The sequence below is a fragment of the Cavia porcellus genome, unplaced genomic scaffold (assembly GCF_034190915.1).
Source record: "Cavia porcellus strain 051 isolate PalLab524CR breed Dunkin Hartley unplaced genomic scaffold, mCavPor4.1 scaffold_5, whole genome shotgun sequence".
NCBI classification, from domain to species: Eukaryota; Metazoa; Chordata; class Mammalia; order Rodentia; family Caviidae; genus Cavia; species Cavia porcellus.
Genome location: NW_026947488.1, coordinates 19,549,792 through 19,565,584, shown reverse-complemented (window position 1 = coordinate 19,565,584; position 15,793 = coordinate 19,549,792). Strand labels below are relative to the sequence as shown.

The 15,793-nt window shown below is 43.0% G+C and overlaps 1 protein-coding gene across 14 annotated transcripts in view; it reads right to left on the bottom strand.

Moving 5' to 3' along the window:
* Window positions 1-15,793, bottom strand: part of Ptprt (protein tyrosine phosphatase receptor type T) — a 1,059,888-nt gene that overhangs the window by 12,999 nt on the left and 1,031,096 nt on the right. For all 14 annotated transcript variants that reach the window (XM_063248334.1, XM_063248323.1, XM_063248321.1 and 11 more), the window contains one exon: window positions 12,494-12,625. In XM_063248334.1, the coding sequence (XP_063104404.1) occupies window positions 12,494-12,625 (132 nt within the window). The remainder of the gene's footprint in view (window positions 1-12,493; window positions 12,626-15,793) is intronic.

Genomic DNA, 15,793 nt, shown 5'->3' with positions numbered 1-15,793 from the left:
AGAAAGGGAGCCCAAGACAAAGCAGGGGAGAGGGGAGTGTCATTTATCACCATGCCTTTCTTACCGCTGACAGGCACACTGGCCAGAAAGAACATCAGGTAGTAAATTAGAGTCAGCTCCCCACGGGGGAGCAGATGGCCACTTTTGGGGGGTTGAAATGCCAAGGCTCTGAACCCAGAAACTATTCTTAAATATCTGTGTTTTGCTGACCTCAAAAAATTTGTTATCCCTGGTAGACCTCAGTTTCCTCATCTGCAAAATGGAGAAAATAGAGTCTACCTTCAAATGCTGCCACCAGGTTAGACACAAAGTTCTGAGAGAATGACAGGTGCAACGAGTTTTTTCTTTTTCCGCCATGGAAATCATGGCAAACTTTTTCCACTTCTGGAGTCTTACACAGTGTTTGCTCGTTCATGATCAGATCATGAGTTATTAAAAAATTATACGTTTTTGTCTCTGATAGTCTTGGGTACAAACCCGGGCTCTGTTGCTTACTAATTATATAACTCAGATCTCAGCTTTCTCACGTGTAAATTGGGGAAAATTGTGTTTTCCTGCACTGTGAAAAAAATCACCTAGAATTGAGAAATCTTGCTGATGATTTTTCCAAAATTTTCTGGAATTGGGAATTAGCACCTCCAGCTGAGAGGAATGCATAATGGTTACCCCTCACTCTAAGACAGGTTGTTTCATTTCTACCCCCAGGGGCTACCTGCCAATGTTCTGGACATTTTTGTTGTTGTTCTGAGACAGAGTCTTGCTTTGTAGTACAGGCTAGCCATGGGAACTCACTGTGTAGCCTAGGTTGGCCTTAAATTCATGGCAATCTTCCTGCCTCAGCCTCCCAAGTGTTGGGAGTACAGGTGTGTGCCACTATGCCAGTTTGTCCAAGACATTTTTGATCATCACACTTAGAGGTTGTTGTATACAGTTAGTGAGTAGACGCCAGGCTATTGCTAAATATCCCATAATGTATATAAGAGCTCCCTGCTGAATGTTTTCTGGCCTCAAATACCAGCAATGTAGATACTGAGAAGATCAGTCTTAGACAATAAATTGTTCTTTAAAGTTACAAGTATTATCAAAAAGAGAGATGAATATGTCATTCCCTTGTATCTGTCGAGCTGCTAGATGGCTTTCCTTGGGGAAAGAATATTGAGCTAGGTGGCAGGATATGTGGCTGCCAAGGGGAAGGCCTGCTCCCTCAAATTCCCAGTTCCGGAAGGGCATAGAGATGGATATTGCCCAAGTCTGCAGGCCTAAGATTTGGGCCACAGAAGAGAGCAAGACTCGGTCTGTAGGCTCCCTGGAACCACCCCAACCTGAGCAGGAGCCATGTGATAGAAAGGAAATCTGGGCATTGCCCAGAATATGCAGCCAGGATTCCTAAGGATGCACCAAGCTTTCTGAGAGCTCCTGGAGACTGAAGCTGTCACTCGTGGGGTCTGCCCTCAACCACGCTCAGCTTGCAGATAAGGCACTAGACTGATACAGGTGTCCTAGGGCTGTGCGGTGGCCTCCTCTGATACAGGGTTTTCAAGGAAGGGGATGATTATTCCCTTCCTTCATGGATGGAGACAGAGACTCACTTTAGGAAGCCATGTACCAAAGTATCTTTTATTTTCTCCTTTCTTCAGAACTAGAGTTAGAGGGAAGAGTAGAGAGGAGGGGGGATATAAGAGAAGGAAACTCATGTCTCCTATTTAAGTGTGGAAATCCAAAATTTAGCCTAGGGATAACACCATTCACCTTATTAGCAGTAGTCAGTACACTGTAGCCCAAAGACCATAGTAAAGAAAGTTTTACAAGTACAATTTTACTGGAGGACAGCTACACTTCTCGTTGATGTATTATCTATGATTGCTTCATGCTATAACCACAGAGTTGAATTCTTTTGACAGAGGTCACATGGGCTGTGAAGCCTACAGCCCTTCATAGAAAAAATATAGCAACTCCTGTCTTGTAGGGCCATTCTGAAGATAAAAAAGATAATTAATGTAAGTAAAGCCCTCAGCACAGTACCAGGTATGGAGTAAGCAGTTATTTGAGATTGTAATTAATTATTCTGCACCCATAGTTTAATTATTATATAATTCTTGCTATTATATCATTACTACTATAGTAATGTTCTTTGAGATGTAACAGGGTTACATTCCCATAAATCCATCATTAGTTGAAAACATCAAAAGATGTGTTTCATACCCCGAATCCACTAAACATCAAGGCTTAGCAAGCCAGCAGAACACTGTAGTTACTGTTTCCCTTCCTGTGTGTAACCAGGAGCTGCAGCTTGCAGCTGCTGCCCAGCATCATCTTCCTGCTAGCCTAGGAAGAGATCCAAATTCAAGATTTGGAGTACAGTTCCTACTAAATGCATAGCACGTTCACAACACTGTTAAAGAAAAAGAAAAAAAAATCCCAGGTCAAACTGTTATAAGTCAGGGTCTATCCGTAGTTAGAGTTGAAGGATTTTTCTTCTTTAGCACCTCTCATACATAGCAAACATGTGCAAGGTTCAGCTTCAGCAGACAATAGTGCTTTGGCTTCCCAGTGTCTCTGTGAGGGGTTAATCGAACACACTGAGAAAGGAGATGTGAGTGTAGCGGGTGGGGTGGGGAGGAAGGCTGGTCACAGTGGCTTCTATGGATGGACAATCTTGTGGTGCTGAGCTGTGCAATAATGACAAATCCACAATTTGAACTTCATTTCTCTTTGCCATTGGCTCTTCTGCCTTGCAACCTTCACAGTAATGAGGGACTGGTGCAGATAAGTCTGCAGCTGGCCAGAGAAATGGGAATTAATCAGAACTGCTTGTTAAAAAAAATAATTGCCTTTATCACCTGCATTGAATTTAGCCTTGCCAGAGTTTGGCTGTGATCCTGACTTGAGGTACATGGATCCAAGGCATAGGGGAAAGTCTATTACCCCCAATATTTTCAGTCTGGAGAGAATGTGGAATGATTTGTCTCTTTTAATAAAATTTCCAGACCAATTTCTCTAGCTAATAGGTTCTACCATGCCTCAAATAAGCCTCCTATATTCTGAGATGCCTGTCTGCCTTTGATTTTCCAGGTCACTCTCCCAGAATATCTAGGGGGTTGGAAAAGGTTGCAGGGTCCTTCTGATCCTAAATTGGAGTCATCTTTTCACTTGGGTTCCCTAATTTGTGAGATGATCATGGATGACATTCTGTCTGGTGAGGTGTGGGCAGATGTGGGTTTGCAATGCCATGGATCATCAGGGTCTTCCTGCAGCCCAGGACTTTCCATGAGAAATGGAAGGAAGAAGCGGGGGAAGCCAAGTGTGCTGATTCAAGTGACCTTTTGGGGCTTGGAAATGATTCTCATTAGCAAGAAATATTCTTTATGGTTGAGCCCATGAGTGTCCTAGTATTCAAGTGTTTGGCTGTATCTGAATGGGAATTACTTTTCTGGCCTGTGCAGCCCAGCAAAAGGTGAGAAAACACATTGAACTCTCTGCTTGAAATGCTCTGTGTTCAAATTCCTGCTCTATTGGTTTCTAGCAGAATGACTGGGCTGCATTTTTTAGCTTCCCCTGGTGGTAAGTGGTTGTGAATTTTAATGCCTCATAGCACAGGGATCTGTATCTAGTTACTTAGTGCACATGATCTATAATTTCTAGGTAGTGTGAGGAAGAATTACTCAAAACAAGATAGGGAAAGGGAAGGGTTCCCCCCGCCCTTCCACTTTATAGTCCTTATGGAAATTTCTCAATAAGGAATGGCCCTTATATGAAAATTCTGACCAACCAGTTTGGGATGTCTGTGTAGACAGGCAGCATTCGGGATAGGACACTGTTTTGTATGCCTAAGGAGAGAGACCTGTGGGTTATTCTTGAGAGAGACTAAAAAAATAAAAGAGGAGTGTTATAGAATCAGTGCAAGGTAGAGGATGACTCATGTCACGTGATCCCTCTCTCAACCTTCTAACTAGTCCATAAACTTCTTAAAGCACATACAATGCTCAGTGACCATCAACGTAGTGTTAAATCTAGCAAGAAACTATGCTTTGCCTCATAAGTGACATAGGAATGGAAAACATTACACATGTGCACAGAGAAGCCAGACCATGGGCAGGTAAGTAACAGCATTTTTCAGATCTCTTAAAGAGGGGAAACTTCAGTTTTCTTAAGATCCTAAAAGGCCAGCTTGGTTCTCTAAGACCATGAGGATCTAGCTGACCTTATACTTAATGCAACCTTGGTATTTTCTTCTTTAGATGGAAAACTTAAAGTTGGCTGTCTCCAATAATAGATTCAATTCTTTAGCTTAGAGTCTAGACCAAGTGTTTTGTTCATCTCCTAATGCTTTCTTCTAACCTGCCTTTTCCAATGGTCAGGGGAGGGCAGTGTTGCCTAAGAAGGCCTTATCACAGGTAGCGGTGATGACTACTGGCAGGACCAGTCGGTCCAGTTGTTGTGATGATTTAGAAATGGCTCCATTTCCTCCAGAAAAGCAGAAAGCCTTTGCTATTTATTGTCAGAATGAGTTAAAATGAGCAAAAGTTGAGAAGCTGCCCTGGCACAGCTGCCATACATTATTCCACAGAGTGATCTCCATACTGTTTGGGCGATGAAAAGATGTCCTTGGGGGGTGCAAGTTCACAGGTGAGATACGACAGATGCAGAGGGAACCTCCCTGTTAAACATCTTTTCTTGCTGATGGAATTAGAAAGCTTGTTAGTTGCTGGAATGAACAAGCTCTGATGAGTTGAATGAGAACTAGCAGATGGGCCTACTTTTGGGAAAAAAACCCCTACAATTTTAAAACGTATTTCAGGATACCTTTGTTATGTCTTTTGTTAATTAGAAATACTTTGATAAAATGGAAAGGTCAAGTAATATCATAGATTCAGGTATGAAAGACTATCTGGGCCTCTGTGATTCATAGTGGGGAACATCAATCCAGGCTACCTAAAGGTGAAGTCAATTAGTATTTTAAGGAGAGAAATTTAAAAGGGTCACATAAATTGGCTTTAAAATTCAGATCAGTGATTATAAAATTTCTTTAAACAGATTCTATAAAAATGTATAATTGCCTTTGATACTGTGGCAAGTTGAAAAAGACAGACTGTGGGAAAGTGGTGACAGGAAGCAAAGGACAGAGAAACATACAAGGATGATGATCAAAGCCTATTTGCATACATTTCCTCATGCTCTCAGCAGCCCTATGCAACCTCCAAGTGGTGGGTATAAATGTATATTTCTAACAGTTGAATCTGAGTTTGTTTTGGAGAAGGACAGGTTGGGGTTTAGGTCAATACCTGCAGGAATGTGGAGGCTAGAAAGCAAGGCCCAGTTCAGGCTTTACAAAGAGGTACTAGAGAGAGGGCTGAATCCTGCAGCGGAATAAATCTTGAAGTTTTTGGGAAGCGGGATGGGGAGAGCTGAGAAGGGAGGAGTGGGAGAGAATCTGGACCAGAGGAAAGTGGTTTGGACAATGGAATGGGGGAAAGTGTGCTGCTGCAGGGGAGGAAGCGAGAATGAGGATGTATGATGTCCAACCTTCTGTCACAGCGTTGCCAGGATTCAGGCCCCACAATGTCCCCGCGCAAGCCTTAGCTGGAACTTGGAAGTAAGGATAGGAACTGGGCTCCCTTCAAATTGCTATAAATCTTTGGATGGAGATTGGGTTTTGCTACAAGATGAAGAGTAAGGAACAGAGCCAATTTTGTTTAAATTTGCAGAGCTAGAAGGAACGTGGCTGACATCTGGGTCATACTAATCTAATAGAGGATAAATTAAAGCTTAGAGAGGTTAAGAAACTGGACCAGATCAGTACAGCCTACAAGTGCAAGAATAGAACTTGAATTCAGAACTCTCGACCTCAGGCTTCCTATTCTATTACCTCCAGTATTCCAGCAGAAGTAGAGATACGCAGTTCCTTGCAAAGTCAGGCTGGCTGTGACAGAGTTGCACATTCCGTAAATTTGCTAGCATGTTAAACAAGTCATGATAAAAATGGAGATATTGGTACTTGCTATTTGCCCTGCAGGCACAATGACAGCAAAAGACATCTACAAAATGTCCCCCTGCTTTTCCTGAGAGGATGAAGACTTCTTTTCCACAAGCCCTTATTTCCACGGAAATACAACACAGCCTCTTCTTCCTTGGACACCTCAATCTTCATCTTTCCACTTGAATTTGTATCACCTGAGTTCTCAGTCTTTGTACAGACCTCCAAATCAGATGGCTCAGTTACATATAAGATATGAAATTTTGTTCTTATATTTAAAGAAGGAAACATCCCTGCCATCTCCACCCACGGAAGTGCCAGCAGATCAGTGATTACCAGGGAGCAGGGCCTGGTAATCATGATTGTAAACATCTTTACTATGCCTGGAAAGAAAGCCTGGGCAAAGTCACTGATGGGCTATGTGACCTGTTCAAGGTTCTTCCCTGTTTGGGCCTCAGTTTCCTGATCTACAAAATGAAATAAGTTTTCAAAGTTTGGATCAAAAATAGCAGGAATTGTCTTAAAAGTCTTTGGAAGCCAAAAGAGGAACATGACGCTGTCCTGAGTAGAGCACCCTACATCTTCGGCTTCCGGCTCATTATCAGAGCATCTGACTGTGTCAGTTCTCCATATGCCTGCAGGTCAGAAGTTTGCCGAGAGTCACATCCACAGAAAACAAGGACAGTAACTTATTATTAACTAGTAAATATAGTTTGGGAAATAAAAGCTTTGAAAATAGTGAATTCATGAAGGGAAGACATGGCAACTACTAAAAGGTGTTTGGAAGAAACATGGATTATGAAAGCTCTAAGATTTAAGCAAGATAAAAGGTGCTTCCTAGATTAGTGACAAATGAAATAACGAGAAAATCAGGGGATACTTCAAGTATAACCAATATAATAAATCAACAAAATATTCAAGGCAAATGAAGCCCTAGCATTTATTATGTGGAGGCAACAAAGTTAGATTTGGGCCTGACACTGAAACCTGACTCCAGGATGATGGGATGAGGGTGGTATTTCCTGTTGGAACCTTGTGTGAACACACAGCTTGAGGTCACTGTGATATACCTCCTAGACACCTCCTCCTCCATCCCTCCTGCCTCAAGCTTTCTCCTGCTTTCTCCTCCCTTTGGAGAGTCTTGCTGAGATGACCCAACAGAGGATAATTTCATCCTGTTTCATGTTAAACAAAGCCTGACAGGGGCCTGTCACCATTATGCTTGCTTCATAGGACAGGGAGTTTCTCTGCTTCGTTTGTCCTCTGTTATGTGTAGGTCTATGCTTGGCACAAAGTAGGACCTTAATAAATGCATGTTAATAAATTAATGGCAAATGAGGTCCAAGAAAGCATGTCCTTGATCTTTAAAAGACTTTCTCTGAGTTAGTAAGACTCCCTAAACTGGTGAAGTGGACCCTTAGCTCTGCTTGGATTTCCAGGCCCTGTTGCCTCATGGTTCCTGATAGCTCTAACTTTGAACTCTGACTGAGACAATAATTTCTCCAGCTCAAACCACCCCCTAGTCCAACATGCAATGCTGACTCTGGCTTTTACCATCATTTTAGATTCATATTCTATTCTACTCTACTTACCCTTATTACTCTGGGTCTGAATTTTTGGTTTCAGGTTTACTGTCTATATTTATCACCGCAAACATAGTGCCTTAAAAGAATAGAAATTTATTATTTTGCAAGTCCAGATGTCCCAATTATGAAATGAGTATTAAGGGGTTATGATCAGGATGTGAGCAAGGTTGTTTTCCTTTCTGGAGTCTCTAGGGAAGAACTCATTTTTTCCCACTTCTAGACGTTGCTTGCATTCTTGGGTTTGTGGCCATCACTCTCCAGTTCCTGCTGTATTCTCACATTACCATCCCTGGGTTCTGATCCATCTTCCTCTTTCTTATAAAATCCCTTTCCTTGGACCTAACTGGATAACTCAAGATAGTCTGTATTTCTTGAGTGCCTTAAGGTCATCATATCTATAAAGTCTCTTTTATCATGTAAAATGACATATTTGCAAGTGTGACTGATATACTAATTTTATTGGATTGAGAAATGCCTAGCAGATTAGTAGTAAATCTTGCTCCTGGGTGTGTCCGAGTGGGCCATGGTATATATATTCCCTCACCCATTTCTCTTGGAAGATATTCCCTTCTCTGCTTTCTGGTTGTCATGAGGTGAGTAGATTTCATCTGCCACACCCTTCTATCATGACACTACCATAGAACCAGCCAATCATAGACTGAATCGCCCAAAATTATGAGCCAAATTAAACCTTTCATCATTTAAGTTAGGGGAGTTGGGTATTTTGTTCAAGTGATAGGAAAGCTAATTAATGCAACAGGTTTCAGAGATTAGGACGTAGATGTCTTTGGGAGGACCATGCTTCTGTCTACCATGCCTACCTCACGGCTGGGATGGAGGATCTCCTGAGCTGTCTAAATGCTATGATGTGACATGACAGCAGAAAGGATTTTTTTCCTTGTAACTCCTCCCCCATGGACTCTGGTCTATCAATAGAGCCTACAGGATGGAAAGAGTGTATAAAGTGGATATGCTTGAAATTATCTTTTGATGAGTCTGAGGAAACACAATGTCTTTTGCTGGATGTTGTGGTACTAGAATGTTGTCTCACTAATCTGACAGGGGGCTGGGGAGTTATAAAGAGTTAGAAAAACCTCTAGGGTTGCATGCAGAAATTTAAGTCTTTGTCATGAGCCTTCATTGATCATAATTATCTTTGAATAGCAGCTGCTGTGCAAAATAGACTATTTGGGGCTGGGAGGACTGACTGAATGAAGTAGTGTATGATTCTGAGTAGAAGCGGAACAGTGGTACAGGAAAATAAAGCATCCTGAAAGCTTACATCATTCCTTGTCCTAATTTTGCTGTAACCAGCAGGTGTCCTGCCCAACCCCCAGCATGAGTCTTTATGGGCTATGGTCAAACCACAGAATATGTTCCTCTTAGAGCAATCTAGCAAAGCACAGGTCCATTGCAGGCAGATGGCCCATGGTCCATGGGGCTGGGCTGGCCCATCCCATAGGCTGCCTTGGCAGGAACATTCTGGCAGACAAATATTGATGCCACTTCAAAGAACCGCCCCTCCAGGTGCTGAGGGCGGCTTTTCTGATGCTCCTGCTGTGTCATTGTTTATTTTCGCAAGGCGCCCAGCTGCTGTAGTGATGATATTTATATCAATAAGTGCTCTATTCATCTGCTGATTTCAAGGGATGCTTGCCAGCTGCATATGGCAGCCAACCTCAAGGCGCTTCTGAACCTGATGTTTTGCATTTAGCCATTCAGTTCTCAAAGGCTGTATCAACATCTGGGCCTGAAAGATCCCTCATTCACCCACGACCTTTCCTGAAAAGCACAGCTGTCGCCAATGACCTTGACCTTTTATGTTACACAGTAATGGTTTTTGAAATTCCTGCTCTGCGTCGGAGCTCTGGTTTGTAAAAAGGATATTGGGAAAAGGGTAGAGAAAATGGGCTTCCATAGACCTAGCACATGGAGCTGAGATTTCTGTTTTACTTTTTCAGGCAAAGAAATGGGTGGCAATCGTTTCTGATTCTGCACTCTGCAGAGAATGCTCTAAAGCTCTATGAGAAGTCACGATTTTCATAGTCATCTTAGTTTCTACCCTTCCACTGTTCAGGCTCCACACCTTGGAGTTATCCTTGATTCCTCTTTATCTTTCAAATTCCATATTCAAGATGTCAGGAATCTTTCCTGCCATGCTGGCTCTGGTCATTGTCCCCTGTCACCTGATAATTACAGTAGCCTCTTCTCCGTTCTGTATCTACTATCAGTATCTACCCTTCAACATGAGTATCTTGGTAATACAGCAGCCCAAGGGATGCTTTGAAAAGATGTCAAATTATGACACACTCTACTTTAAGTCTGTCAGTGGCTCCCTTTTCTCAGCGTGAAACCTCAAGTTTTTCCTGACTTTGACCATCCTCCACGACCTGTCCTTGTCTTTGATGGCACCAATTGCTCTTCTTCTCACCTTTACTCTATTGCTGGCCCAGAGACTTAGTGCTGTTCCTCAGGGTTACCAGGTGCCCAGATGGGTGTTAACTATGTGGCTGGGTGCAGGTTGCTGCCTCTGCCTGGGACACTCCCTGGGAGAGCGACACGGTTTAGTTTGTTGTATCTTTAAAGTTTGAGTTTTTAACTACCCTATTACAACTACATCTTGAGCTCCAACCCAGCCTACTGATCTCCATTATGCTGGCCTCTAATTTGTCTTTTTCCATATTCTTATAACTGCCTAACATACATTTAAATACATTATAGGGTATTATGTTGTTTATTGTCTCCTCACTTTGAAATAGAAAGTGCACTTAAAATGGGAATTTTCCTGTTTCATTTTGTCTGTGTTGTTCACTGATGCATCCTAAGCACCGATGATAGTTTCCAGCAAATAGCTGTAGCAGATGTTCAACAACCGTGAGTCACGTGAATGAAAGGAATCTCTCCTGGATGTCTCTCACAGGCACATCCGGAGTTGGACTCCCTTCTGTTCACACTTATTCCTCTCCTTTTTCTACCTCCTGCACCCTCCTGTCTTTCCATTTTGGCCAGGTATTCCCTGGACACACGATTGCTCAGATGAGACAGCTGCTAACTTTTCTTTCTTAATCACCTCACGCATGCAACTGCTCCCCAAATCTTATAGATATCAAAAATGGAAACATTTTCACACTGAATTCCAGTTCTCCAACCTCTTGGCCACTTTCTTAGCTCAGATCAGCACACTTGCTGCATTTTCCTCCCCAGTCTCTGGCTCCCAAGTTTGTGCTCCAGCCTTTCTTCTTCCTTGGTCCTGGACTTGGTTTTCTAACAGGAGCTCTGGCTTTGTCCCTCCACACTTAATTTCTCAGAAATTCTCCCTAGTGGACATCCAGGACTTTGTAACTGTCCTAGGAACTTAGGATTCATAAAGGAACCCAGGGTGACTAAGTTTCCACAGCCACTAGAAGATGAAAGGCCAGTGTGGGTATAACCCCAGACACCTGAGTCCTACTTCAAAATGATTGGCTCTTGGTTATGTCTCTTCATACACTGGTTATGCATGAAAGCTTTTATTTTTTAGAAAGAATCCTGTGCTTTACAAAGTAAAAGTCTGACATGAGACTGCAGTCCAAAGCCTGAGCATCTGAGTCCTGCATAGGGAACTCTGGAAGCTGGCCTCTCTAGCCTTAACACACTTCTTTTTGGACATCCCCCAAGCCCTTGTGACATTGGAACAGAAGCTTATATGTATTCATCCTGTTTGTCTTTGCCCCATGCTATTACTTTTGTCTGCCATACTTTTTTTTTTTTTTTTTTTTTTTTTGCAGTACTTGTAATTGAACTGAGGGCCTTCAAACTACAGTGCACTTTTCTGTTTTTATTTTTTATTTTGATACGGAGTCTCAGTAAGTTGCTAAATTACCCAGGCTGGACTTAAACATGCAATCCTTCTGTCTCAGACTCCAAGAATGCTGAAATTACAGGCAAGTGCCAGCACACTTGGCTCTGGAATGCCTCTTTCCAGCTAATTCATCCCCCAGCACTTCAACCCCCTCTCCACCTTGTTCAAGGTCAAAGTCACCTTTTTTTTGAAGTCTGTTCTCACCTTCTGGGCAGAATTAATTGTTCCTTGCTCCTGGTCAGCAGAACACTTTGCTGTTGACCTCTATTATAGCACAGCCACAGGACACAGGGACAATTTACTCATATGTCTCTGTGGCAAGACTGTGAGTTCCTAGAGGCTGAGATTATAGCTCAGATCCTTTTGAAAATATTGTTTATTCCCACCAAGTCTACACAAGGCCCAAATTCCTACAAGAATGAGCTGAGTTGCTTTGAGTTGTCTTCAAGGTAGTGAAATGACAGGCAATTTTCACTTTTTCCAACCAAGAATAAGGGTAAGCCCCATAAAACTGTCCTAAGACATGGGTCCTGTGTCCTAAGTATGAACATGTGTTGTAGATTTATGATGCTTGCTGCTGCCAAACCCAGAGGAGCTAAGGAATGAAGCCAGGGCTTTAGTGGATGGTGGTTCAGGGACAAAGCCTCCAAGGTTTGAGGTTCAGGCTCTGGCAGCATGGGGTACAAGGTAAAGGGACCAGTGCTGGTGGGCGTGGCCAATCACTGAGTATTCTTTAGAACCATATGTACTTAGTGTTGGAGAGGTGACTTCCTGGCTCTATAAGCTCTCTAAAATTTATAGTAAGAGCCTAACCAATGCCTGAGGCATGCAGCAATGTTAGCAACCCTGGGTACATTTGGACAAAGTTCAAAAGGCAGCCCAAGTCATTGTTGGTAGTAGCTGTGCAGAGGATCAGACAAGAGGTTCCCTGCTTGTGCAGTCAGCAGAATAGACTTCTCTGGTACACATGACCAGACAGTGCCCATCACAGGGCACATCATAGTGCTCATCACAGGACCTCCCTCCAAGTCAACAGCATGGCTCATCTGACCCAAATGGGTCCATCTAGGGCAGCCATTGAACCTCTCCTACCTGGGCAGTGTCCATCTCATTCAGCATCACCACAGAAGAGCAGTTATAATCGAACACCAGCCTCCAGAAGTCTGCCACAGTGTTGGGTAGAGGGTGCTGGGTGACCACAAAGGCGGCAGGTTGCTTGTGACTCTGACAAAGAAATGACAGACTTTGTAAAATACATATCCATCAGTGATACTCTGATGATGATGAGGCCCGGATGGCTGCCAGAGGCCCTGAGCCTGCCAAATAGATTTCATAAAGCACCTGCCAGTTTTGTTATCTCTTGGTACCCTGGTGGCAAAGGAGACCTTCTCATAATGAACACATTCTCCTCTAAACTAAGACATTTCATTAGGAAAGTGTCACTTGGATGGGATTTATCCAAATAAATTATTTATGTCTTAGAGCTCAGCAAATAATCATCATTTCAATATGAAATGGCAAATTCTGGATGCAGATTTGCTGCTCTCCTGACCAAGACACCTCTCAGGATATTAGGAATCCAATGAGTGCTTGTGCCTGTGACTCTAGGGAGGGGTCAGGCTGACCTCCAAATGAGCTTAAACTGCAAAGCTAATTCCTGTATCCAAGTTGGTTTGAGGGCTGAACTAGCCTGGCAGAAGGTGGGCACTGTGTCCTACAGTTAGTGGGGCAGGGAAAGGTACCCAGGAATTAGAGCCTTGTAAGGTATGACTTATCCATCCACTCATTCATTTGTCCATCCATTCACACATTTTTCACCCATTTATTTATTCAACTGTAATTTGTAGAGTGCCTTTAGAGGAGTGTGTGTGTGTGTGTGTGTGTGTATGTGTGTGAGTGTGTATGTATGTGTGTGTGTGTTAACACTGATAAATTAATAGATGGATCTCAAAGTTCAGATCCTTTATCTGTAAAATGGAAATCTGTAAATTCAGAGGAAAATGGTTATCCTACAATTGAGTGAGATTTGTATGTGAAAGCATCAACAAGCAAGAGCCTGACTCTAAGCCCACTGGCAGGCTGCAAACACTTGTGACTTAGGTTTTCATCCAGAACACTAGCACACCAGGTGGCACCCATGGGACACAGTATAACTACGGAGAACAAATAAGCATTAATAGGAATTGATAGGCATTAATTCAGCCTCCAATTTCAGACAGGGGACATGAAATCCAGAAAAAAATGAGCTGTGTCAGTACTGGAACTTCAGCAGGGCCCTAGTTGTCATAACACTCTGTGGGGAGGGATTCGGAAAGACTGGAGAGTCTCATCAGTGGTGTATGAAACCTAAGAAATATCCTGTGTTTTCAACAAGTTTTCTTGGGAGATAGTTCCTGTGAGCCTCTCAGCTGTTTTCAGAAGAGTCATAGGTCAGAAGGTGATGGAAGGGGAAGCAGATCTGGAAAATCACTTGTCAACATGGACGCTATATGCATGTATCGGGGAGACCTGCTTTTCGAGGGTCTTCTCCTGGCCCATGGAATTGTCAGAGGAGGCTGGGAGGGCAGAACATTTAGTTGTTCAAAAATCAAACTCTCTAGTCATAGATAGCATGGTTTCTGATCAATTTCCAGATATGGAAAAGAATCTAGGCTTTGGACCCAGCAACCATGGGGCTTGGATTCCTGGAGTCTATCCTTTCTGAAAAGATTGACATTAAACAAGTCTGACCCTCAATGCATCTCTGGAAAATGGAGATAACAATACCCAGATGCAGAATGAAACAGTACAATTCCAGGATGCAACATGGTGCCCAACATTCAGGGAATGTTAGTTTTCTTTGCTTTTTTCCCTGTCTCTGTGATAAACACTCTATTAGACCAGCACCTCTGACAAAGCCTTATCTGAAAATATGTTCAAGTTCTGTGCTTCTGCCAGGTTTCAGGGATCAGCCAGCAATCCATTTCATGGATAACATCATCTTTTACCAGGGGAAACATTAAAAATTAACCCAGAGGGCTTCATTTTTTTCTGCTCGAGGCAAAGCTGCTATAGTTACGAGATAATGCACAGACTGAGCTGGAATACAGATAAAGAGTTTTTTTTTAATATAAGGAAGGCAAAGGCCCTGGTGATGGCTCATAGGAGAAATACCTTGTGGACAAAAAGAATACAATCAGAATTAGAGCTTGGCAGGAGGCATTTGACTCCAAGCAGCATCCAACCTACTAAGTAGAGGCCAGTGTCTTGTTTGATCATTGTTTGGATGAAGAAGGAAGGGACTGGTTCAGACAACTAGGGGAAAGCTCAGAGAAACTTGGAATTGTGGCTACACCTCTATATATCATCTGTCATCTCACTCACACATGTGCACATTCATGCTACATATACACACACGCAGGTACATGTTGACCTTGGAAAGTCAACCTAAACCAGAGGTTTTCTCTGTCTCAGCTATTTGACATGATCAAGACAATGTTCTTTTCTCCTGAACATACAGCCAGGGTTTTTGTAGGGTGTATGAGACTCCGTGGGCAAAACCTAGAGAGGTCTCTTGAGAGGTGAGGTAGGCATTGGTCTCCCATCACTTCCTTGCTCCTAACGCCTTAAACCCTTAGGGAGAAATCTCAGGAGGATCAGAGGTCAGACAGAGAAGAGCTCAGCTGAGAATATCCTATGTTCCTGTGGGAGGGCCACATGAACTACTTGGGCATCACTTCAGAGTGGGAGGGGCTGGGAAAGAGGACCTGGAACAGTTCATCCCCAATCAGGTAACATTGTTCTTTGTCCTGAGCCTCAGGAGGCAAGATTTCTGCATCCTACAGAAATCAAGAAAACAAAGGGAATGCTCAAGAAATGAATTCTAGAGTGTCATCTAGGCACTCTGGTTTTGGCTTTGCTACTGGTTCTTTGGATGACTTTGCATAACTCTTTTTTAATCCACTCTCAGTTTCTTCTACTGAAATTACATGCATGGGATTAGATGATCCATGTTTCTGCTCTGCCATAAACATCTTTATATTACGGAGGGTGGGGTGGTGAGAACCAGAAGTAGCTGGAAGACCAACTGTGAAGAATATGAGGCAGAAACTTTGCCTCACCAGGGCAAGACAGCACCTAAATTCCAAATCACAGCAGGGGACAGTACCCTCCTTGGACCTGATGTCAAGGAAGCAGTGATGACAGCCCTGACAGGATTATTAGGGACATGGACTGCTTCCTTCTTTATTTCTTTTACTGCTTCCCACCACTTATCCAATAGCTTATGGAGCCTTATCCACTTATGGAGCACCTACTATGTGTCATTCTTATCCTCTCCTCTGCACAGGAGTCATCTGGGAAGATGAATGGGAGATGCCAGTGCAGAATCTGTTTGTACCTTCTTGTGTTACC